This window comes from Equus quagga, chromosome 10 (genome assembly GCF_021613505.1).
Source record: "Equus quagga isolate Etosha38 chromosome 10, UCLA_HA_Equagga_1.0, whole genome shotgun sequence".
NCBI lineage: Eukaryota > Metazoa > Chordata > Mammalia > Perissodactyla > Equidae > Equus > Equus quagga.
Window position 1 is genome coordinate 45,714,883 of NC_060276.1, and position 27,499 is coordinate 45,742,381.

General features: G+C 34.2%; 1 protein-coding gene across 3 annotated transcripts in view; it reads right to left on the reverse strand.

The window, feature by feature from the left end:
- Nucleotides 1-27,499, reverse strand: part of DIAPH2 (diaphanous related formin 2) — an 817,147-nt gene that overhangs the window by 561,690 nt on the left and 227,958 nt on the right. For all 3 annotated transcript variants that reach the window (XM_046673034.1, XM_046673033.1, XM_046673032.1), the window contains 8 exons: nt 23,614-23,724; nt 18,214-18,332; nt 16,151-16,267; nt 13,862-13,980; nt 10,456-10,520; nt 6,829-6,933; nt 2,385-2,678; nt 411-525 (listed from right to left, as the gene is read on the reverse strand). In XM_046673034.1, the coding sequence (XP_046528990.1) occupies nt 411-525; nt 2,385-2,678; nt 6,829-6,933; nt 10,456-10,520; nt 13,862-13,980; nt 16,151-16,267; nt 18,214-18,332; nt 23,614-23,724 (1,045 nt within the window). The remainder of the gene's footprint in view (nt 1-410; nt 526-2,384; nt 2,679-6,828; nt 6,934-10,455; nt 10,521-13,861; nt 13,981-16,150; nt 16,268-18,213; nt 18,333-23,613; nt 23,725-27,499) is intronic.

The following is a 27,499-nucleotide window of genomic DNA, read 5'->3' on the forward strand; positions in this document are numbered from 1 at the left end:
TTTAAGCACTATGGCAACCATCTTATTCCAATTTCATGAAAACTTCTGAGCTATTACTATTCTGTTACATTATTTTCTCTTACATGGTGAATCAACAAATTCATCTCCTCTGCTTCTCAGTAAAAATGATAACTTTATAATAGAGGGGTATAACTCAGATATTAAACTATAACAATAAAACCCATATTTGCAGATGAAGAATAACATTTATGCAAAATAAAATTAAAAGGAAAAAGAGCTATCTTCCTTTAGCCGCTGGGTAAAATATAGTTAATATGTTCATCTATTTATGTTTGACTCTGTCCAGTGTGGAAAGATTATACGTGCACAAATTACAAGAAAATTTTTATCAAAGTGATGAATTCAATATATCAGAGTAAGAAATTTATATTTAAAAAAATAAAACGTACCTTTTATCTGGGTAGCAAAATTCAGTGCCAACTGTGCAAAGAGATCTGGATTTTCAAACTTGTCCTCCTTAACTTTTAACCAGAAACAGTTCTCAGATAATTCTTTGGGTTCGATCTGAAAAAAAATTAAGAAAGTTTCTAAATGATTACTTCCTATTTAATTTTTCAAAGAATTCACTTTCAGCAAGGCTGAATGACATTTCCTTTACTCTTCTACCTACTAAATCAATTTTAGGATCTACCAGAATAACACTTTTGAAGCAAATATTCATTGGGAAAGTCATAGAATTCCATTGGTGAACAGAAAAGGTACCCGATAGCAATAGGCCACGCAGCAAATTACATTTTAAAAAACCTTCTACTGGAAGGACTCTTAAAAATAATTTAGTAGGGGCCAGCCTGGTAGCGTATCAGTTAAGTTTGCACATTCTACTTTGGCAGCCCAGGGTTCACCGGTTCGGATCCTGGGTGCGGATATTTGTACTGCTTGTCAAGCCATGCTGTGGCAGGTGTCCCACATATAAAGCAGAGGAAGACGGGCACAGATGCTGGCTCAGGGCCAGTCTTCGTCAGCAAAAAAGAGGAGGATTGGTGGCAGATGTTAACTCAGGGCTAATTTTACTCAAAGAAAAATAAATTAATAATAATAATAATAATAATTTAGTAAATTCCTCCCCAAACTCATATACATTCTTCTTGCTCCTGGATTTTTACAAATGAGAAAACTGAGATTTAGAAAAGTGAATTCCCCATGTTCACTGACTAGGTTGAAGGCAATAATCATAATAATAATTGACACTTACATATCTCCTACTATGTGCAGGTACTGTTTTAGGTGATTTGCATCTGTTAATGCATCTAATTTAATCCTCACAATAATCCTTTGAAGCAGGACCTATTATTATCTCCACGTTAAAGACGAGGAAACTGAGCGACAGAAAGTTTACGTGGCTGCCCAAGCCAGTAAACGGCAACGGGGGGATTTAAGCCAGGCAGTGTAGCTCCAGAGAATTATGCTCTTAACTACTTCACTGAAACCCAAGATTAGGACTGTTCCTTTTCCAGCACATCATGATGCTTTGTGATATGTATGGACCATTACACTGTATCATTACATTTATACACACAGAATAACTGGGCCAACAGCTTCTGGATCTTACAGTTTGGTGGAGTGTATCTAATAAAAAATAACTACACTCCAAAACCATTTATACCTCATTTAATCTTATGGACAAAGCATAATTATACCCTTAACTTTAAAACCAATTTAACCATTCTTCTGGTCAAACCAATTTACTATGTAGACACTGTCAGACATCACTGTATGTTCTTGGATAAGTCATTTCCCCATATGGGGGTCTGGGTAATTGTATTTTCATTAGAGGATTAGTTCCTAGTGAATGGGGACTGTGTCAATCTTGATAATAAGCTTTTCACAAGATATATTATTTGATAGTAATAAAGCAAAATAACATTCAAAAGAAAAAACTTTCATACATCACATCAAAAAACAATTAGGTTACATCAATAGTGAATACTGTCACTTATTTAACACTATCTGAAAGTTTAAAACTAAAAAAAAAACCATTCACTAAGAACAAAACTAAGATAAAAAGTCTCAATAATAAAAAAGATTATATTTAAGAATGTTATAGTACTTAAAGTTAACAACGGTAAAAGAATCAAAACGATCTTTCATTCGGTGATATATTTCGTATATTACTGTCTAACACCACTTTCACTTTGATTTTCCTTTTGCCTTCTACATTAATTTCAAATTACCTGTGGACTTTACAATTCTCTAAGTACTAGACTAAAAGACGAACATAAGATGGTGAACTCACAAAGGAAAGCAAAAGAGTAGCAGTCGCGTTCTCAAACATTACATAATACTTACATGTAGCAATACAGTTATTCACACATTGACAATCAACTCTGGCTAGACAAAGCCAAAAACTCTAGTCATAGGATTACCTTTGACCAGTTGATTCTCTTCATGGCCACCTCAGGTTTATATATTTTTTTCTGCTTCATTCCATATGGCAGATCAAGCGGTGCTCCTAGGGGAGGAGGTGGTGGAGGAGGCGCCCCAAACAAAGGTGGTGGTTGTAGGACGCCAACCATTCCAGGTAAAGGAGGTGGAGGAGGGGGAGGTCCTTGGAGTAGAGGTGGCGGTGGTGGAGGCGGGGGTGGAGGGGGACCCCCACCTGGGAGTACAGGTGGAGGAGGAGGGCCTGGAATGCCTGATGAAGCTAGGAGTCCGGGTCCCTGAAATACAAATAATCCAATGTAGGAATTCTCATGGTAAAATATAGTAACAAAGAAAACTCATCCGTCGACATTTGTGGTTTGTTTGTTTAAGACTGTTTGGATGCACTTCAGTTAATTGAGCAGCGTCTAAGGCTTTAACAATACAGGGAAAAGACTTGCATAGATTCCTGATAAGCATTATAAACTCCAGACAATGACCACTTCTGCTAACACACTAATGCCAGGAAAGGTGGCATCCTCAAAGATTTTCTGGAACACTCCTCCAAAATAATGAAAAATTATATTTCATTATAAATATATGCAAAGAAGTACTGTATAGTTTGGGCCTGTTAGACTGGTTGGCTTGAATACGGGATAATTAATAGAAGGTCATAGATTTGACTCCTTTGGGGCCAATTAGCTATACACAAAGAGTCTGTCTCATAGCACTACTAACTTACTGTCTTCTAATACCAATAATAATAGTAAGCAACATCCATTTGCATAGTAATATATGTTTATTAACATAAAATCACATTCATCTTATGATGAAAATTTATTTTCATCCTTATTATAACCATATAAAATAGGTAGGTTATTTTTATCTCACCTTTATCTCACCACTCATAGATTAAGAACCTGTAACTGCAAAAACGTTAGGTGACTAACGAAAGGTCACAGTCTGAAATGTGACTAAGATTTGAACGTGGTTCTTCTCACACCTAATGCAGTCCTCTTGCCGCTATAGCAGACTGCCTCCTGTGAATGGGTGTCATTTGCCACGAGGGGAATTAATTCACTCAGATTGGATTATGAGGAGAGTATAACATGTCTACCACAAGAAAGCAACGTCAAGCTAGCTCATTCTGTAGATAATGAATGACAGATGAAGGAGAACGCAGCATTCCACATGGTCTACTGTTTTGATGAATAACCCGTACCTGTTTCTTTAAACCATTACTGATCACAATGGTTCATTTTCCAAAAGAAATATAAAAGTGGAGTTATTTATTATAAATATTCTTAAGAAACTCATACCAATGAACGGACATCTTTTGTAATCAAGACATGATATTAGATTAACTGAATGAAAGGTTTAAAACTAATGAAATTTCTTGGTGTAGTGTTATTTTTATTTGGGAGAAAGTCTTCTTATCTTTACTAATGTGAATTTCCTACTTGGACTACTTCATTGTGTGAACTAAACTTGGAAATACCTTTACAAAATAAATAAATTGAAGCATATTTTTGGAGCAACAATTTAAAGAACTCGTATATTTATAAGAATTATTAACAATCATAATCATAGAAATGTTTCTCATAATATTCAATGCGCGTTGCCCACTTTATTCACATATATAAATGTTTACGTGTGTGTATATATATATATATGCAACTAAATGTTTATATACTTAACAAATGACAATCCTTTCCTGAGATTAGGAAGAATTAAAGAGGGGATTAAAACATGCAAAATTCTTTTAACTTTATTTTTAATATAGCAAAATTCTAGAAAACGGTAAGGGAAATCAAATAAATTCTGGGGGAAATTAAAATAATTCCTCTGAAAATTTCAGGAAATTGCTAATTTACCTTACAAGTTTTGTGTATAAATGGATTTGTTGAATAACTTTAAAGGTAAAATGCGTATCCCATTTTTTTATTAATAAACAGCAAAGTTAAAGTAGTATGTGTTTGTAAGCATCAAATTTTGTCTCTGTTAGATCATATTTATGATACGAAACTTGTGCAACCCTAAAAATGCTATTACTTTAACATGGGCTTTTACTCAAGTTAAATACATATTTTACAAATTTAATAAAGAATCTCAAACATTTATATTAAATGTCACCAGTCTTTAAAAATTGAATCATACCAGCCCTTTTCTTCCCTCCCATGAACAATTAGTAATGGAAAAATTAACTTAGGCTATAATAGAGTATTGAGAATTGAATATGGCAAATGAATAATTTAATATTTGACACAATTTTGGGTGCCCCAGACAGGACTGTGCGACTCTGCACTTTTACAGATCAGCTAATTTAGTAATAAATAAGCAACAATTCACGAAATGGTAGGTGCAGCAGGGCCTTGAATAAGAACAATAAGTAAAGACACTGACCTCAAGGTGCTTATGAACAAGTAGAAGAAATAAAACAGGCACCCAAACAAATACGATATGAGCGGTCTACGAAAGTGATAGAGAAGTTTCGAGAAATCCCCTAACGAAGTTTTTGGTGAAGCTTTCCAAAGGATATCTTCCTGAGCTTATCCTTAAAGGATATATTTTGCAGGCACCGATGAGCAAGGGAGGGCATTTCTGACAGAGAATAACATAATTTAGCATTTCTTAACTAAGTTCCATGAAAACACTATTTTCCAGGAGATGTTCACAGGTGGTCTGCGATAAAGGATTCTGCGGTAAATGAATTTGAGAAAGCTGTCTCAAAAAGAATTGGACAAGTTTCTTCAATGTAGGACATCTCAGACCCTTTAATATGCTAATGAGTAACGTGAATCTCCAAGAGGAAAATTTCAAGTATACCAAATTTATTGGACTATGGAATGTTTTCCTCATGAAAAACCTATTAGCATCTCTGTGACTAATGTGTGGGAAACGCTGGCAGAAGGAAAAGTGCGGAGACAGTAAATTCTAAATGTGCAGGGAGGAAAGGTGACTTAGCTGCAACAGAGGCTGCAGGTCGGGGAGCAGTCAGAGACCAGGCTGCAAAGGGGAGATAAGGGAGCCCAGGATAGAAGGGCTTCCAATGCCTGCTAAGGAGATTTTTATTTAATCCTGAATGCAACAGGCAAACATTGAACATATTAAAGCCTGGAGTGACAATAAGTCAGGGCAGTGTTTTAGGAAGATTAATTTGCCACTGACATAAAGGATAAATTTGAGGAGGAAGAGACTATAGGCAGGGCGAAAAGTTAGGCAACAACTGTAATATGCCAGGCGGGAGGTAACGAGAGAGTGGCCCTGGGCGTCCTGGGTTTTGATACAAGGGCAAAAAGAGTCAGAGAAAGAGCTGACATAAAACAGTGACCAGCTTAATTTGTCAGGTAGTGGGGCAGGGAAAAGGCAAAGAAACTCCAGCTTTACTCTCCAAAAAATTGGTGGTAAAATTAAACAAGAGTGGAGGCCAAGCTGGTTTGAGGAAAGGGAGGTGACTGCAAATAATGGGTTTGATTTCAACATGCAGAGAGCTAATCAAGAGCTTAAAATACGAGATAAACTCAGGGGAGTTGAAACCTACTACAAGGGGATATTTAAATTTATGTTACTCAAGGGGATATTAGTGCAAGGACAAACGGAGAAAAGAGCAGAGGACAGAACATGGGGGAACGTCACCATTTGTGGGGGGCAAAAATCTAAAGAGAAACTAAGTTCTCAGAGATGTCAAAAGGGAAGTCAGATGATACAAAAAAAGAGAAAGATTCAGTGAAAAGAAATTACTGAATATTATAGATAAGTGAAACAGGCTGAGAGCAGGAAAAGGTCACTGCATTGGGTAATTCGGAGTTCATGGGGGACTTGTGAACTCATTTTTCAGTAGACTGATGGAAACAAACCTAGTCAATCAAGAAACACCTACTGAGCATCCACTATGTTAACAGGTAATCTTCCATTTCTTAATCTTCACTTGAAACATAAAAAGCGTCAAGAGTACTTAATCAGTTCTAAAGTTTAGATACCATAATTAAGATTTTAAGTGTATATGGGAGCTTTTCATCATAGGGAATGTAGGTAGAAATGTAAAGTTGCTAGGTTTTGAAATTATGGCATTCATGATTTAAAGAGGTCTCAAAAAGCTTTTGGGATAATTAAAATTAATGAGCATTTCCACATTCTTTTTGAAAGAAAATACTATGCATCCAATTTTTCAAATCATCATGAAAATTTCATTTCAGAAACAGTCTTGCTTGTATCATATATTCCATTAAAAATATTCAGGGAAGTTTAAGCAACGAATGCCTTATTTTTCTCCAAATATTAAAATGATTTGTTGTCCCACAAAATCAAATCTATAGAGTTACTTCAACTAAAATGTGAAACTGCCACAAAGTCTGCTTCTGGTCACATTTTTCCTTCCATCTAACAAGATAATTTTCTACCATCGAACTCACTGTGACATGACACAAAGTCTATATCTTGTTTCATTACCTGGGTTCGAAGTTGCTGGATTTCTGTTTCAAGCTCTTTGATTTTTTCTTCTCTTTTTTGAAGCTCAGCTTGAGCTTCCTGTCGAGCTGTGAATTCTTCATCGAACTGCAATGATCACCACCATAAATGTACACTTCATAATACAGTTTTGAGAAAGCTTCAAATAACATTATGTATTAACTAAGTGGAGCAACTCTTGCTTTGCTGAATTCCCAAGTCACTCAGAAAATCAGAGCTCTTGATTATTTTCCTGACAATTAAGCCTCCCTGTGGGGGGTGGGGTATTGCTTGCAGTGGTAGTAAAGAAGAAATATGCCCCCAACCCAAGGTAAACAAACCCTTTTTCACTTCTGAGAAAAGAAATACAAAACAAATTTTTAAAAAGGTGGACTGAGAAGTCTCTCTTCACATAGAATGGAATTTTTATTGTTTTGTTATTGAAAGATAGGTTTAAGAATTAATCATGTTTTTTAATGTTTTATCCCATACCTTTAAGTTTATCGAATTATTTGAAAATGAAGCAAAAATTAGCCATTGAGCAGTTCAATTTCTTAACTATATTTAATCTTGAAAAGAGATTGCACTTTTAGAATGCTCAAAAGGATGTACATTAATACAAATTAGAATATTTCTATTATAATCTTAATTGTCTAGCATCCAAAAAGTGAGGCTCCACAAAATCTGACATTAGAATGGTATATGGCAGATTACATCCTCCTTCAGACAGTTAACCAAAACGTTTGTATAAAATGTTGTAAGGGGAAATGAGAGGTTCCATTACAGCGCGCTAAGCCAAAGAGACCATCTGAATGGTGAATATCCATTTACTGCCTCCTGCCCCACCCTCACCTCAGTCAGGGCTCTAAGCAGGCCCAAACAAGCTGGCATACTTAGAGTGAATTCCACTTATGTCCAGCTACAGAGCATTTGCCCTTTATTGTCAATGTCATGTCAAGTCAGTTTAGAAGTCTATACGTTATTCCAGTGATGGTATTTCTGTTTCTAAAGGTGATACATCTTACTGTCTAGAATTGCCTTAGAGTTTGTGGAACAATAAAAAAGTATGTTCACTGTTAATAAATATTCATCCTCCTAGTAGATTTGACCTTTGGAAATTATAAAATACCATTCACAACCAAGTGTGAAGAAAGAGTGGGTGAGCAAATTGGATAATAATAGTGGTTGGGTCAAACCTGAAATACTCCTTCACTAATTCTTTTATTCATCTCTACTTGAGTCCCAGGAAAATGTCCTGCAGAGGTTGGTCCATATGATCTCTAATCTCTTTAAATTTCAAACCCATCCGAGATCCTTCACAGTCAATAAATGACTTGGTTTCCTAGTTCACTGAGAAGATGGGGCTTTTTCAACTTCACTACTACGCATGTTAAGATTTATCCGATTCTACAGTCCCATCCTCCCTCCCAAAGTTAGCGTCTGCTGTGTGCTTCTGAAACATGGTGCCTACACAAGCACACTGTACACAATCTTCCTCTACAAATGGTTTATTAGTATATTTGAAGAGAGGCACCCCAAGTTTCTGCTTGTGATTTAAAATGATCTTAGGGGCCAGCTTGGTGGCATAGTGGTTAACTTCATGCACTCCACTTCGGCCGCCCAGGGTTCGCCAGTTCAGATCCTGGGCGTGGACCTACACACTGCTCAACAAGCCACGCTGAGGTGGCATCCCACGTAGAAGAACTAGAAGGACCTACAACTATGTACTGGGGCTTTGGGGAGGAAAAAAAAGAGGAAGATTGGCAACAGATGTTAGCTCAGGGCCAATCTTCCTCGCCAAAATGAAAGAACTTTAAAAAATAAATAAAAATAAAATGATCTTAATCTGTAAACGTGTCGACCAGGAATCACAGAAACCTAAGATACACAAGCTGGAAGCCTTCTTACAAGGCTGTTAAACTTGACCTGTCCTTTTAATGACAAAGAAACTAAGATCCAGGAAGAGTGAGTGGCGTACTTGAAGTCACAGCTAATCAGTGGAAAAGCTGAGATCAGATCTTACAGCTACCGCTTCTCATTCTAGCCATCCCTCGCCTTTTCTTTTACTACTTTATATGGCCTCTTAAAATCACCCAGAATAAGAGAAGACATGCAGATAACCACTGGGAGGCCGTACATGTTTTCATTCTAAATGTTGGTGATGAGAATAAAGCATCAAACACTGAAATTTCTTTTTTATTATTTCAGGATTCCTTTTCCCATAATACATGCTTATAGAAAATTTTACCAGATAGATGATCATAATTTGTTCCAGTCTTATGGTATCTAATACAGTGATAGCGAAAAATTAAGGCGAGCCTAAGATTTTCAAAGGGAATTTCAAATGTGCTACTTAAAACAAGAACATGAGAAATATAAAGGTCTATTAATCAAAAAGCGTGCATTTCCTTTCACCACTAAAAATGACAGCTTCACACAAACGTTTTATGCTCAAGCTCTTAAAATCTAGTCTAGTGACTGAAAGAGCAAAGACATTTCTTCAGATGCCCTGAAGTAACTTTAGTAATACTCTATAATTTCTAGAGTGATAGCAAAAGTGATTATCTAATCTCCAAGGTAAGTCATAACTTCGAAGAGACAGCAATATGTAAGCACTTTATCTTGCTGTCAGAAGGCTGCAAACTGGAGAGCTTTTAGACTTGTGCTTCAATGCTTCTCCCTGCCACCAACGGGAAATACTATACTAATGCTTCATACGGTCTACGACAAAGAAACGCAACTTTCGGTAGAAGCTCATAAAAGTATACTATGCTTTCGTGAAACAAGGAAAAGACAATCCGAGATTTAAACAAAATTAAGATATTCATAAAGCTGGTATGAACACACAAAGAAAGGGGGACCTCACATTCCACCAAACCTACATGAAGTAGCAGCATCATTTAAAAAATGGTAATTAGGGGCCAGCCCCGTGGCTGAGTAGTTAAGTTTGTGCACTCTGCTTCGGCAGCCCAGGGTTTCGTTGGTTCGAATCCTGGGCGCGGACATGGCACTGCTCATCAAGCCATGCTGAGGCGGTGTCCCACATGCCACAACTAGAAGGACCAACAACTAAAAATACACAACTATGTACTGGGGGGCTTTGGGACAAAAAGGAAAAAAAATAAAAATCTTTAAAAAATGGTAATTATAAAATTCAAAGAAGATAAGTTTAAGCAGAGAGAAAAAACACCTTGCATCATTCTGTTGCTATCAATAGCTCTGACTTTAAAGACATAACACCGATAATACTAGCTAAACAGCTCACAGTTCTCCAAGGAGCCGCCCACGGTAAACGAGAGCTGCAGGAAAGCGATGCGGGCACGTATTTCAGTTGATTGCTTCTAACTATATCCTTCCAGCAACCTAATTTTATTTCTTTTATCACTTTAGTAGAATATGGCCAGTGCTTTTCTTTCATAATGGATAAAAGGTGATAAAAAGGGACAAGTAGCCATCTTATCTTATCAGGAAAGAAATCAATATTCTGTGGTTATGTTTAAATCTAGAAACACAAACTACTACATAAATGAAACAACATTTATAAGGCCTCGCATGAAGAAACAAGGCACAATATGTATTGTAATTAAATTATAAACTTAAAAATTATGGTTAATATTTTATAAGCCTTACCTTCTTCGAAAACTCCACTGCTTTTTGTTCACTTTCTTCAACTTTTGCCTTGTTCACACAAGAATCTATTAAGATTGACCAAAAATGATTAGAAATTATTGCATCAGATCTCTAGGAAAAAGATGGCTGCCAGCCTATAATTCTACTATGTAGACTATCATTTTTATGTCAACTGCTATTAAAGGGAAATTGACTTATACTATACATAAAACATAAACTACGATGTTTTCTTTCTTTTGCATACTAACTGAATCTGAAGTCAATGATAGTATTGTTTAGGCAGAAAACCAAGAATCCAAAAACATATTTGACTAACTCATCATTCCTTTAAAGGGATTCAATTATTTTCCAACTTTAACAATTATAGAATTCTTTAAAAAAATTTTTGTAGTTTATTATTGGTGAGGAGGTGCCAAAGAATCTATGCTTAAGATTATTAAGACTCAAAATGACCCTTAAAATAAGGCTAGAGGGGGAGATATAATAACACTCACTAATTCAGGCTTCCTAAAGAAAGATTCCATGTGAACAACTTCTGTTCTGAGGCAGAATGCAGTATGTAAATAGGGAAACAAACATAAAAACTCTTGAGTCGAATCAGACACTCCAGAATATAAATAGCTGAAGAACCCCTCTTGGACAATATTCTCATTATTACATATACAGTCGATTCTGTACCTAGCCGTTCCACACCTATTTATTCACCCCAAAGAAATGGAAACATATGTCTATACCCAGACTTGTATATGAATGTTCACAGCAGTTTTATTTATACTAGCCAAAAACTGGAAAGAATCCAAATGTCCATCAGCAAGTAAATGTATAAACAAATTTCAGTACGTTCATATGCGGAAATACTACTCAGTTATAAAAAAAAGAATGAACAATTGATGCACGCAATACAACAACATGAATGAATCCCAAAATAATTATGCTGAATGAAAGAAGACAGACAAAAAGAGGGTACATGGTGTGTGCTCTGTTTACATAAAATTTTAGAAAATGAAATTAATCTGTAGTAAGAGAAAGCAGATCAGTGACTGTCTCAGGATGGGAGAGGGGAAGAGCCATGGGAAGGAGAGACTACAACGAACACAGAAACTTTAGGGGGTAATATAGACGTTTATTATCTTGACTGTGATGCTGGTTTTAAGTGTATATATAAATATCAAATTTATCACGTTATATTCTTTAAATATGGGTAGTTTTTCTTATGTCAAGTATAGCTCAATAAAGTTTTTTCCTTTTTTTAAAGAACTGTGTGCTGGAGCTAGGAAACTAAGGAGGAAATCGAAAAATTATGAGATCACAGAGGGGCGAGACCTGTGCTGTGCTGGTAATGGTTGGAAATGATTTTGATTTAAATTTCAGTGGGAAGGCACTGGAAAGATTTAGGCAGGAATATGACTGGAATTATGAAAAATACTAGACTTACAGAATTGTGAAGTCAGAAGAGACTCTATGCTCCTCAAATCCAGGTGATCTTAAAATAGAGATCCACAGATCTCCTAGAAATTCTTGAAGCACCTGCTAATTTTTTTGAGTATGCACATGAGTGTGCATATGTGTTCTAATGAAAGTTCCACAGCATTCATCAGCTACTGAAAAAGGCCTTCTGACCAGAAAATATTAAGAACCACACATATATTTGACTTCTGTGAATTTAGAGTTGAGGAAACTGAAGCCTAGAGAAGTTCAATGATTTGTTCAAAATCACAGAAATGACACATGGCTGAGGTCCTCGTGGGCTTTGGTGTTGACTATCCTCTCTCACCTGATCCCTTCATCTCTCCCCACCCCAATGCTCTTGATTAAGGGTCCACAATCATAAGTACTTGGCACACAGTAAACAAATGTCTGTTGAACACTGAATGAGCTAGCCAAAATCAACAGTAGAGTATGCATGCCAACTATGGTCCATAATACATTATAAGCCAATACAAATATTTGGAAATAGTCCTTTATAACTCTCTCAACAAAATATGAAATAAACTACTGAGTTTATAAAGCTCAGTGAAAAATATGCAGTGAGGCCAGCATTCACATTAATTGCTGGGGTGAGGTAAATTGACTCAAGCTTTCTGAAAAGCATTCGGCCTTTCAAAGTTCATACGCTCATTTATAGAAATCAATCTTAAGGAAATATGGAGAAAAAGACAAACATTTATACACAGAATGTTCACAGCAAATTTATTTAGAATTGTGAAAAGCTGAAACTAATATAGATGTACAATAAGAAAGGATTGGTTAAGATGATTATGATATTCTATAAAATGGACTATTATAGAGACATTCAAAGTCATATTTTGAAGGTTAACATGGAAAAATTCTCATAATGTAAGGCTCCATGAAAAATAGGCATATAGCCAGATAGAGAAGATAGGTAGGTAGGTAGGTAGATAGAAAGATAGATGGATTGATATAAAGAGAGAGAGAAGAAAATGTACTGAGCTGAAAAGTGAGTAATGGTGGTAAAACGTACTGAGTTTAATTGTCACTTATACGAGTCTCTAGATTGCCTAGAATAAGTGAGCATTAGTTTCAAAATCAGAAAAGAGTAATGCAAGATAAATAACAAGGAATTCATCTTTGAATATTACTGTGAGTCTTCCCTGTGCTATGGAGTGAAGAATAATACATAATTGGCATTCAACAGCTGTTGTTTTCTTCCTTTAAAGACAAGACAAATGAGCTCATGCTTGAATCTTAGCAATAGTGATTTCAATTAGGTATAAATTAAACTGCTTAACTATAAAGTCATATAACATAGTATATTTCACAAGAGAGATTTCACATCATCCTTCAGAGATTATTCCAGAAAGTGTAGCTAACTACCAGTCTAGGATGACATAAGGTCATTTCCTCAGCAATCCAAGTAGATGAACACGATCATCTCAAATTCTTTCCCAGCTCTAAGGTCTTTGAAAATATAAATGGATCTACTTTGATAGAATTAAAATATCTTAAGTTACTAAAATAAGCCTGCATTTCTTTTCTCAAACTTGAACACTAATACCATAGCTATATTAATAATTAGACTTTATGGTACATATGATTTCTACAAAACCACTACGGTACCAGTATAAACTGAATCAAAGGATTTCAGAGTCATGTTTGTAAAAAGCAAGGCAGTCATCCATAATAATATAAATTTTTTGTGGGGCATTGATTTTAAACTGAATTCAAGAGTGTTGAAACTTATCAAACAGGTTAATATTTCCAATCACACAGGCAGAACTCTCACGATCATCACAATTAACAATTACAGGGATTGAGAACCAATGGACATGATGATTTACCAGATATTAATAGAGGAAGTTCAATGAGAGAGCTATCTTTAAAAAGTGCCTATTACACAGAAAAGAGTAAAACACAATCAAAGCACGCTGAGGGTTATATTACGTACCTATCAGATGAGTGAAATCAACGTCTAGTCTTTGCCTATACTTGAAATCTGGGTCCATACCACTGCAGTGCAACACTATCTGTGAAACACACTCCTCAATTATTTTGTAATACTGCGGCCTGAAAGAGAAAGTATTCTTGAATACCTTTTCCACCTATACAAATCAATTTTCCTAAGAAGTGATTCAGCACGATAAAACAACTAAGTCTTTTTCTAGCGCTGTTAGAAAACCCTTTCTAGCCATTATGCTTCTTGGGGGAAATACGTCTAAGCTTAAAGATGGTCTAGACGTTATAGTGCAAAACCCATTGTGATGTAATCAACCGTGAACACTTAGTGACTTTATATTCTAGTTTTCAGGGATTCATGCTTGTGTTCAGATACTTATCAACCTTATCTACTTACTACAGCTATTGTTCCTAAAGTTAATGAAAACAAATGACTTGCTAGTCCTACATCCATGGATACAGAAATGGTTCTAGGCCTCTATAGGTCCTTAATTTCAATAAGGGATGAGCATCTTGGCATTAGGTGGCAAGCAATGTCTCGAATTTACGACAACACTTTTACTCAAGATAGCTATAACAGCTTACAAAACTGGATTGAGCCACTTACGTTACAGACTTTTCCAAAGGTCTATTTATGCACGTATTTTAAAAGATCCATTTTATAGAAGCATACACACTTAATATGCATGGCTAGAGCCTCAATTTGTTCAAAATGTCAAAGGTTTTAAAACATATCCTCATTCTGCAATCTATCAAGACAATTCTGGCCTTAAAAATGACCACTTGCTCACTTCAAATCTTTTAAAATGGTATTTTTGCATTAAAATTTGGGGAAAATTTAGTATTTATCAGTGGCTAATAAATTCAACAGAGAAAAATCAGAAATACTACTACAGACAAATTATGACACAAACATCCCTAAAATTAGTGTGCTGATAACTAGCCAACCTACTATAAGTTTGCAAATGAAGACAAACAGATTCTAATTGTTCTTGCATGTCTTTTGTCATGGGGCTGGTCTCAAGAACAAGAATAAATAGTAATATATATTATACATCTGAGACTTTTTCAAGTCATCATCAGGTCTAGGGTACATAATATTGGATTATAATCAATAATCTAGTCAACGCCTCTTCGGGTAAATAAGGAAAATACAATCGTCCTCTTTGAGGCCAGGTTAATTATCTGCAAGTAGAATAAAAGTGCTTGTCACACTTCTATCTCACGTGGATGTTCTCAGGATGAACAGCATGTCATATTAGAGCAACTTCTCATTTATTCAAAGTTACTGAGAAATGGATGGTTTCACATAAATTATTTCCCCAGGTAACTGCATACCAGTGGGCACAGTACCCCTTTAATTGCCAGAACTTAGTTTAGAAAACAACAATCATTTTAAAGGCATTACTATCTTTCCTGCTTAAAAAAAACAGCATATAATTGAATATTTTCCACATTTTTCTATGTCTCTGTAACATCGTGACAGTCATCAGTTGTTGTACTGGGCTGAACTATAATATTTGTCTAAGCGGCTTTAGAACTGTACATTTGTTGGGACTATGCCTGACCCCATGGTTGCCTTCCTTCTTCCTTTAAACAAGCAAGTTTTGAGGAATCAGAGAACCCAGGGTGCCAGAATTTCATGCATAATAGGGTATGAAGAACAGCTAAGAGTCTCTTGAACAGTTAAACATGAGATTATGCTCACCAGCTCCGGAATAATTTCAGTCACTCAGAACCCTTCCTCTAATTTTCTAGTTTTCAGACATATTCCCAGTTACTAGACTCTAAAACTTCTAGCTTTATGATTATCATACTCGTTCATTTTGAAGAATTACACTGCTGAATATAAAGCTGAAATGTTATCATTATTATTTTCTTAGATAAGATCGCATCTATTACTAGATAAATACTCTAAAAGACAAATAACAATAAAATCTTTCTTATTAAAATATACAAGAACTTAAAAGTTCTACCATAGATTCTTCAGTGCTTACTCCATGCTACTATCACCTAGCAAAGAAAATTCATCCTGGGGGCAGGAAAATCTGTTAGGTTCATTGTTATTAAAAGTTCCGTCACTGAAGTTCCCATTTTATAAATAGAGTCTTCTGGCCCACTTAAAAATAAATCAACATCTTTTAAAAAATGGTACCTTAAAATCAGCAAACCCTTACACTCTATATGCGTAGATATGCATATACCGCCTATGCTCTACTCCATTGTTAATTTTCCTTTAATATCAAATTACACAAATAGTGCTCTCAGAACTGCCTCTTACCTGATATAATAATCATTTCTAATGAGCAAAAAGTGTTGTAGAATGGATAATAAGTAATTTTCAGCAGCAGTGTCCTTCAACATATTATACAGAAGATGGTATACTTCATTCATATCAGTGGAAAGTAAGTAAAGGAAAACAATCAAAGATTCTTGATAAAAGTTTCACAACAAAAGTAGCTTCATTTTTTAAAACCCTGACATATCATTTTGCTTCCATTACTGTTTCTAAACCTTCAACTCCATGAACCAGTATTTAAACATTTCCATAAAGAAATTTAATCTATGGAATCACTTTAATCTTTTAATGAGAGAAACAGACTTAAAGAGTATTTCCAAGATCATTTAACCATCAAAACCCTAAACGATCAGTTATTCATTGTATTTTTTAATTCCAGATTATAGCTAGTACCATTGGAACAGCAATGCCATTAATGAAAATGGTTTTCTCTTGATCTTCTTGTGACCAGGATAAAGAAACTATATTATTCATGCAAGCTATTACTCCTTTATTTTCACTGCCACATAACATAGAATGCAAACGAGCATTCTGTGGCCTGCTAAAAACAATCACAAAACCACATTTATTTTATACAGATGAAATACTAAAACTGAAATAATTACTGTTTGTATTCATTTGTATTTCACTATTTGATAAAAGATGGAGAGGTAAGACAATGGAACTTGAAACATCTTCTTAGGATATAAAAAGAGAAGAAGAAATTTAAATGCTTTTAGTAAACTAGAAAATAGTCTTCAAAAATAGATTCACTTTCATAACGAAAGTGAGGACCTGGAAAACCAAGGTAAAAGAAAGGTAGAAGAGGAGATGTAATCCAGCATTTTAAAAATAACGTGAAATGTCAACATTTTCTCTGAAGGAGAATTAAGTATATGATGGGTTACTTCTTAGACCCCATGTGAGAGTGTTGTGTCAAAGTCTCATAAGGTCCTTTAAATGGAAACAGAATGGATCCAAAAATAGCTTCATGGTGAAGTGTGATTATAAGAGAAATCTATATAAAGCAAGAAAGCAAGATATTTATTAATTGATATAAAAAGCATTTAATATTGTGGAAACCACTGTAGACTTGAGTCACCGGTGATGGATAAGAAATTACTAGAAATTATCCCTCACAATAAAGAAATTGTTATTCACTGCACTTACCCAATACTTACATGTAAGATACTTCGACAGCAGCATTGGAGGAAAAAGATGAAATATAACATTTCTGCCCTCAATCTCATAGGGGCATAGTAGTATACATAAATAAGACAGATACAAACAAAATACTGTAGGAGTTTCAAAGAGGGGAATATTACTTCCAGCTTTTTTATGGGAGCGAGGGAAGAAGACATCATAGAGAAAAAGTCCAGCTCAAAGGTCATTTTGGTTCTGAAGTATTTCCCAATTTCCCCAGGATCCATAAGTAAGAAATGTAACGGGGATGAAACAAATGGTCAGCAATGCTATGACAACCATCTTTCAGATCTAAAATAATTTCATATAAAATCGTTGCCATGGGAAGATTATATGCTAGCTGTATTTGACTCAAATGCTTTTACCACACAGCCTTGTTTTATGGTCAGATAGTATCACATCTAAACATTTTTTTTCACTAAGGAACTGGAATATTTGGAATGAGAATAAGACATTTATTTGAATTGAATTACGTCTCTAAACCATTGAAGTACCATTTAATAAACTGAAAAAGTGTATTACCTATAGTCACATATGAACTCAGTGAACCTTCCCCTAAAAATCCTTATCTGTGAGGTATATTGCCTTAGGCTCTTGTCTATTCAAGACCATTGAGCAGACTATACCTATAATACAGCAAGCCATTGTGCAGATTTCAATATAGTCTGTGTAAATCATCAGGACAGTCTGACAAGTCCTCAACATGAATCTCAAGGACAGCATCATAGTGAGGTTCTAATATAAATAAATAGATATAAATTGGGCCGGCAGACAAGAATTCTAATAACGGTCCACAAAATCACCCACAAATCCCTTTTTCACAATACATGCAAAATGATTTCTGTGGTTTATCAAAAGGATATTCCATTTCTGCTCGAATGTCATTGAGACGGTGTGATAATTCAGTTAGGTCGTCCTCTTTGTTCTCATCAAATACTTTCAACTGAATATCAAGCTCATCATTCTCTTTTTCTTTCAGATCCTAATATATAAACATAGAACTTAACAGACGGATAACAGTTTGACAACACCATACATTGGTAATAAAGGCCAGACACTATTATTCATTTACATACACAGAAGCAATCTCAAATGTTGACCCAGGCACTTGGTTTCCTGAAAGAAAGTAAATGTACTATGTTTTTCTATTTTCAAATAAAAGAACCTCATTGCATTCATTGCCTTTTCTTCTCATGCTGCAGATTCTGATTATTCACATTAAAAAATTAACGATCACTTTTACAACAGAAAAAAACTAATTGCTAACAACCCAAATTAAATGCTGTCGTTTTGACTAAACACACTAATCAAAGATGGAAAAGGACTCATGCAGTTAGAACATTCACATATGCCTCTGGCAAAAAATGCAAATAGAGATCAATTGTATTAAGGAAGAACGAATGCAAGGATATATTCAAGCACAACAGTCCCCAAGTATGGCGGAAAAAGTTGTATAAACAAATTTATTTGAAATGATATTTTGTGATTTTCAAGCAAAAAGGTGTCAGGACTTTTTCTCAAGCTGCATGTCTAGCCTCCTCCCCCACCTTTCATTTTTGCTTAACCTAATCACAAAATACCAACTTGGGCATCAAAGATTTGTTTTTGTAATACATTATAAGCACATGCATTACAAACTCCGATCATTTTCAAAATAATAGTAGAAACAAAATCTTTGGAAGCATGCCACACTAGAGATTGTTGGGCTTAATATATATCACCTGGAATCTCTTTTAATATGTGTCCATTAAGTTGCAGCTTTCAAAACCCAAATTGGTAATCACAAGTGTGGATGCTCAAGGGTGATACCAAAAGTGGGACTAGGATGTCAGAGCTGAGCTTGAACTCTAAAAGGAAATGCAAGCACGGTGTACTTCAAATTAGGTCAATAAAACAAAATAGGATGCATTTCTTGTTTCTATTTTTATTCAATAGAACAATTACAAATGGAGATGTAACGGCTATTACTGAAGCCAAACACAAATTTATGCATTTTCTAGACATTCTTCTTCTAGCATTGACATATATAATAATTTACTGAAAATTTACCTACAGGGCATATGAAAATACTTATTAATAGGTTTCTATGAAATTTCGTATAAAATATATAACAAATAAATGAATTTACACTTAGCTTACTCTTAGTAATAACTTCCTTTAGGTCTAGTTTTCCACTTTGAAAGGGAATGAAGAAATTTATTGGAATGCAAAATTATCTAACACTGGTGAGTCATGTTTTCAGGTGATTTCTGAACTCTATTCAGAAAAGACCAGAAGCCAGACATACCCAATATGCTGATCATTGCAGAAACAACCTTTAACACATTTTAGAACATGGACTTTTCCTTATTTTTATGTCACAATAAACTATTTCTTAGATGTTCACCATAAAACTTGAACATATTCAAATATGTTTGAAAAACAGTAAAATCTAAGTTACATACTATTATTCAATTAGCATCAGAACTTTATAAAACATGGAATCAATCTGCATGATTAAAATATTTTCAATGAAAATAACTGGTTAAATGTTTAATTTAGTTTTCAATTAGGAGAACACATTATTTATACAATATAGATAGTATGTAACATATACAGCACAATATAAAAATATAGACATGTATAATTGCAATATCTTGTAAGTATTATTAATAACACTCCATTAAAATATGTATGCATATATACATACACACACATATATAAATATAAAACTTCCTTTCAGTCAAATGTCAAACCTTGAAAGATATATCCATAAATTCTTGACAAAATAAACATTTAATGAATTAATAAATTTTTTATATAGCACAAATGTGCCAGATATCCTATAAAAGAAAACAGAAATGGATCACTAAAGTTTTATGTTTAAAAATGTAGAATATCAAAGAATTACTGAATTATATTATGTGAAATATTGTAAACATGTTTCAGTTATTTTTTAAACAAACTTGCTGTATAGATGAGCATTTTCAGCAGATTCTCTGAAACATATAATTAAGTCTCTAGAATGTAATGTACTTCAAAAGAAATCAAAAGTCCATTACCAAATACATGACTGATTACCAGTCAAGCAATCAAAATCGAGTCTTCAAAATAATAAGAAAAGGTTTGACGGTCTTTTAAAAGAGACTAAGAAAGCCTGCTTCCCACAGACACAATTTCTTACTATCTTGTTTCTTCACGTATCTGATTTACCTAATATTTTCTTAATTTATTTAGCTAAATAAAAAGTACATGGAGAAAACTTCACAAGAAATCAATGTAAGTTAACCACAGAGCAAATACTACTTTAAAAATCACTCTATAGTACATAACAACTCATTTATCCCAAATTACTAAAGCAAATGTATGAAAAATGAATTTTCCACATAAATGAAATATAAACTCCCTTTAAACACCATGGACAAATTAATCTATAGAGACAGCAGGAATTTGGAAAACAAATTTTTACAGAATATAATTAAAATAATTGTCCCTGTCTTAAGGATTCTGACAATTATCTAAAAACAAGTTTCACTCTACTATATTATGATGGTCTCAGGGGTTATTGAAATCCTAAGAATTATTCTTCCCTAACAGTTAATGATTCCAGATAGGTATAATTTTTTATCTATATACCAACTATTAATACTAGCTCTGGCCACATCCAATTTGCTGCTTTGAATATGCTATATTCTAGAAAATCAAGGAGCTCCTCTTTTTAGTAGAGTGCAGAAAATAAGAATAAATAGGAAAAAAGTTAGGATTTTAAAGACTCACCTATGAATATATTATTAAGCTTGAGTACATGTGTACAAGATGTTTAATGTTACTACAAATTCTACTAGTATAAATTTAAATATTTAGTAAATAAGAGAGTGAATTAATAAGATAATATTGACATGTTAGGTACATCTGGTATACATAAAAACATGACTATTCTGGCCTTCACTCCAAATTATGATAAAAAAACTATGAGAAAACAACAACAGTAGTGAAATGTACAGTATAAAAGAAAGCATCTCTAACCTCACAGTCTATCTACCTGGATTCTGATTCTTATCTCATGTATCGGAAATACCTGGGAAAGATTTTCTTTTTCAAACCGAGCATCTCTGCCCCACTCCCAATAAGATTTTGACAGTCTCTCTTTAGGGGGGCATGCCCAACCTCTTGGATGAGAACCAGAGGCATATTTAGCCATATTTTGCTCCCTTGTCTTAGGGAGAAAAAAAAATTAAGAACCTTTGTAGGTTCTACCTCAAAACTTAAGAAGGTAGAACCATGACACGTCCCACTCCTCTCTTGCTGAGGAATCACTGATATCTGAGAAGCAGGGCATGTTGACGAGATGTGATAGTTAAAGAAAAATCTAACTGAAAGTATATAATAAGAATACATATATTAAGAAGTACATGTTGCACCAAGAGGCTTTATATATGGCTATAGGACCAAGTGAAAGTGTAGCTTAGGAACACTGATGCAAAATCTTAGCTGTCACTATAACCAAATGAACAACACACCATGAGACCACTGAACCCAACAGAGATTAATACACCCAGACAAAAGTACAAAAGGTAAGGACAAGAGCTACTGTACATACTCTTTCTGAAAAGATGAGGACTTAAATCAATTAAAATAAGAGTCAACAGTTTTCTTGACCAGCCATTCAATAGTGTAAGGCAAAAGATGAACATTCAACTATAAATAAACACAGGGAAACGAAGGATGGAAGAGTAATAGCAACAATTAAGGCAGCAACATGGCATATTAATAAATAAGTAGAAGATTAGAGGATGCTAAGGAACTCCTGTAGCCAGCAAGTGTCCAAAGACATTATCACTCTCCCAGAAACACAGGACCAACCCAGTGAGGACAAGCATGGAAACCAATAAGTAGTAGGCACCTCAAAAGCAAACTAGAATCAAGGCTATAACACTATCTCTAGCTTACCTAAAGCCACAGACTTCTCATGAGGAAAGATTTGTGACAAAACAAGAATAAATGTGTTACACACACAATATCTAGGGAATGTGCCTAAGTTAACTGCATATTGAACCTCTATACGTGTCACTTAAAATGTTGCTACAGATGCAGGCTACAAACTCTTTCCTCACCAGAAAATTTCCCTGATTTTACGATATCTAGGGAATGTGCCTAAGTTAACTGCATATTGAACCTCTATACGTGTCACTTAAAATGTTGCCTTGATTCACGGCAACCAATTTCCTGGTTTTATAAAGTCATGAATTAAAGAACCATTCAAAGTGGAATTGACATGGAAATTTCTAAAATCAGATAGACCCAATCATACATCTTATTCAAATGGGTTTCAATAGACCCAATTGTACATTTTATGATGATGAGTTTCAACTACGTTCAGTTAAGACTATCAGAACACAAGCGACAGATGCAGGCTACACACTCGTTCCTCACCAGAAAATTTCCCTGATTTTGGCATTTCTAAAACCCTAAGTCTTCTATATATGCTCATTGACATTTGTTTTGTTTTGTTTTTTTCTTTCCTCGGTCCTTTTTTTCCCCCCTCCTTTACTTTTAATTCTTGTTTCTCAGGTATGGTCTGAGTAGCTTAAATGAAGACATGGGTGAGATTTTACTTGTCTCCTGTAACAATGCCAAGCCCTTCAGTTAACATACTAAAATAAAATAGAAAGTCACAGCAGTTGCATTTGTATTTATAGAATAAATGTGCTCATTTATCTCAGATCAAGCCTATAAAGTTATTTTAAAAATGTTTTTTAACAGTATCATAATTAGAGCAAATATTCACATTCCATTTAACAAATGAAATTGTTTTGCTAAATGTTCCTACGGCCTTGTAACAAGAATACCATTTCCTGTTACACTTAAGTAATGTGTCTAGAATATACTAATCAAAATTTTATGCCTACTTATGCTGAATACAAATAAAATCAATCTGAGTTATCAGAGAGGAAAGAAAAATTGTTAAATGAAAATTGAATCTGCAAAAAAACAGTAGTCTTTTATGTTCTCAGTGTTCAAATTCAAAGAGAAGAAGTTCCCTTTCAACGTCAAGAAGACAAAAAAAACACATCACTTCTGGACACTTCACTAGCTGAACTCTGAATCATGAGTTGTATATAGAGACTGATATTAGTACAACATAAAAAAGCTTACAAAATGTCTAATGCTTTAATAAACGAAAATAGGAAGGCACATTTATTTACTCTGCTGCAGGTACTTTTCTCTAAAGAGAGAAAAATGTTAAAGTTCATCAGTATAATAAATGTGTACATTCAACTTACTGGTAACATTATTTTCAGTCCTGAACGAAGGAATTCATTCCTTAAATGTATTCGAAAATCAAGCTCATAAGGAGAAGTGACAAGGGCATTTATAAACTGCATGCAGGCCACCTGCAATTAGAAAGCAAACGTTGTTGAAAAAATTTAATTAAGGAAATAATTACTTAATGCATTCAGATAATTATTTTTCCGTTCATTAATGACATAAATATATACATTAAAAGTAGAATAAATGCAAATATTTATCCAAGTATAAGGGTGATTATGACTTTATAATATAAACAACAAAATTAACAGTAAAGTTTCTAATGTCCAGAATGATTCTAACAAAGATATGATGGATGGTCAATTACTGCTATGTTTCCTAAACAATATGGAGGAATATTAAACTCTGAGAAACTCAAAGTTCCAAAAGTAGGCATAGAGAGCCCCTTTCAAAAAGACCATGAAATGTATCTTTCATATCCAGCTGTCCTCAGAGTGCACTTGGCCTCAACTCTATATGGTTATAAACACTTTTCTAAAAAAAAATCAAATGAAGTTATAAAAGTACCCTGATATTAAACAGTGAACAGCGATAACTTGGAGAAATTATTACATTGATTTATACTCTCTCCATCCTACTACTGGGATGGATTTGCACAAAATATAGAGTATTAAAATATATGATTAAGATGAATTAACTTACTACATATAAAAAATGAATGCAAGTGAATTAAGATCAACTAGAAGGCACTGCGACACCAATACTAATGTGAATCGCATGATAAAGTAAATATAAGGGCTTGCTTTCAAGCGAAGGTGACTCATTAATTATACTGACACTGGAAAATGGGTTTTGCTTCTCTTACCTTCTGATATTGAGGTTCTCCTCATAGAAGGGGACTTATTTTTCTAGTAATTGCAAGCCAGAAGGGAATCTACAAAATGCTAATTGCCAGGTGTTCCATACATTATTACTGAATAGCATTTTTTAAAAAATGCTGCTTAAGTCTAAGGCAACTGGCTAATGGTTTAAGGTAAGAGCTGTAGATTTAAATTGATTGTTTTTAAAGTATGCAGTGACTAGTAGAGTGTTCAAAGAGCTGACTGCAAGGAGACTCCTGAAAAACGCCAGATTTAGTAAAGATGTTAAGTATATATAGAAGGGGATGCAAATAAATCAATAGTTAGTATGGGAAAAATACATTAGCAAAGGAAAAATATTTCAAACATTTTTGACTTACCTACCAGGCCTATTATTATAACAGAGTTATTTTTTTCAAGATAGAGAGAAAAGATTAACAGGTATATTGTTTTCATTTTTGCATCTGTATGTTATGCATTTAAGCAGTTTTGGGGGAGATTAGCCCATCTACCTCACATCCAGTTTCAAAAATCAAAAAGTTGAATGCTTTAAATGGATAACTGAGGTTGTTTCTAACATTATTAGATATCTCAATGATAAGGGAACAATGTAGTCTCATTCCTACGAAGGCTCAAATGTCAAGCTCAAACACTTAAGACAACTAAATATTTGCCATAGGCTGGGCATTACCTTAAAAGATATACCAGATAAGTTATTATGACACTTATGCCTTAATGGATTACTCAACCTTCTTATTTACAATGAGAAAAGGTGCGTCTTCATATAATTTCAATAGGCTAGGATATAAGTTTGCATACTGTACATGTCCGCAGCTATATTATCATTGTATTTGCTTGAGCGATCCTTGTTATGTTACAACTATGACATGACCGAACAAGCCAAAGTACATGGCCAATCCAAAATTAATAGAGAGAAAAGTTGCCATCTGCTAGGATTGTTTTTGCCAGAAGAAATTCTAGCTTAATGGCTTGTATTAATACCCTACAAGTAAAGAGAACATTTCCATAAGAAACAAGTTAATGAGTCTTGGAATTGTACCTTTATACAAAGAAAAGTATTTAGATCAGGAGATGATAAAAATAAAATTAATAAATGTATCAATATCAAAATAACTGTACATTTAATAAGATAAAAGTTGCAATGCTATTAAATACTCACTTTACATATAATATATGAATATATAACTGAATACTAAAAAAAAAGGTTGCATCCATTGACTATAGGATAAATTAGGAGACACTTTGAAGTCAGTAGTTTTAAACAGGCAACAACAGCACTAGTTTATCAATGTACTGTTTATTATTTACCAAATTCCAATAGATATCTAATTAATTAAAAATCACATAAGACAAATAGTCATACTATCATGTCATTTTCCAATATAATCTGCTAAAGCAATGTTCTTTTATAAAAATATTTATATTGTATGAACATGGAGAACAAAAATTTATCTCCGTTCCTTTATACTACAACACAATTACTCCCCTTTTCAGAGGACAGGAACAAAATCAACCCAAAACCAAAATAATTGTCACTGTTTACAAATGCAAAATTACATTTTAAAAATGTAATTGGTTTAAAGGGCAGAATAGGTTATTACTTAATTATAAACATGAAATACCCATTGTGTAGATTCTGAATTCATAGCTAAATACAAAACCTCAAACTATTATCACCATCATTATTTCTATCATTATTAGTTATCAGACAATAGTAGGTACTTTACATAATTCGCCATCTAATCTCATCATAAAAACCATTCGAGATAAGTGTTAACTATTATCCTTATTTCACAGATGATGAAGCTGAGGCTCAACGCAGATAATTTATACAAGGTCACACAGCAAGGAGGAAATTCATGAGTCCAAACCACATCACTTTCCTCCAAATATAGAACAATTTCCAGCACATTCCAGACACCTCATAAACTCCATTCATAGATTCACACAACAAAAGATTTTAAGGATGGGTAAGATAATAAAGTTGAACTAGTACATCATGTTTAATATACTGGGGATATCGAGCTTTGAAACTATATAGGTTAATTAGAAAAATATATAATTATTTTAACAATATGTTGTCTAGAATATAAAGTGGTTATCTTATGTGTCAATTATACCTCAATAAAGAAAAAAAGGAAAGCTAGAAAACAGGTCCTGAAACATATTACATTCTACTTTATACATATCCTGAACAGTGAAGTATGGGGAGCAACTCATCATCCAAAGTAATCGTGTCTCACTCTCCTTTACTTCCTTCCACCCCACTCCCTACTCAGCAAACGTGCATGCAACTACACACACACACACACACACACACACACACACACACACACTAGACCTGTGCTGTTCAATATGGAGCCACCAGTCACAATTTAAATGTAACTTAATCACAATGAAAGAAAATTAAAAACCCAGTTGCTCAGTCCTATTAGCCACAGCTCAAGTGTCAACAACAACGTGTGGCTAGTGGCTACCATATTGGACAGTAAAGAGATAGGACACTGCAGAAAAGCTGATTGGATAGCACTGCACTGGAGCCTTTCAAAGGCTTCTGGCCTAATCTCTAAAACCTAAGCTCCAAAGAAGTACAAAACTCACTCCTGAATAATAAAAGTTTCAAAATTGGTATATTCAACTTCCACGTACATAAATCTTTAAGAGTATGATTGAACTATGTTTTTCTCTTACAATGCCAAATCTATCTGCTTTCAAAAAACAATCCAATTCCAGAGATAGAAAATAAAGAATTATGGGATTTTAAAGCTAGAAAGAACACAGAATGCTCTGGTCTAACCTATTCATAAACCTGGAAAGATTAGCTGATTTGCCCGAGATTACACAGCTAATAATAAGCCGTAAAGATTGGACTGGAACTCAGGCCTCATGACTTTTAGTGTTCGATTCTTTGTACTACACTACAATGCACAAATCCAGCACTGCTGAATAACATTTTTCCTTGTACTGGAAAGAAACCAAGTGCCCTTGAATTGACTATCACAAAGTCTATTATCCAGAC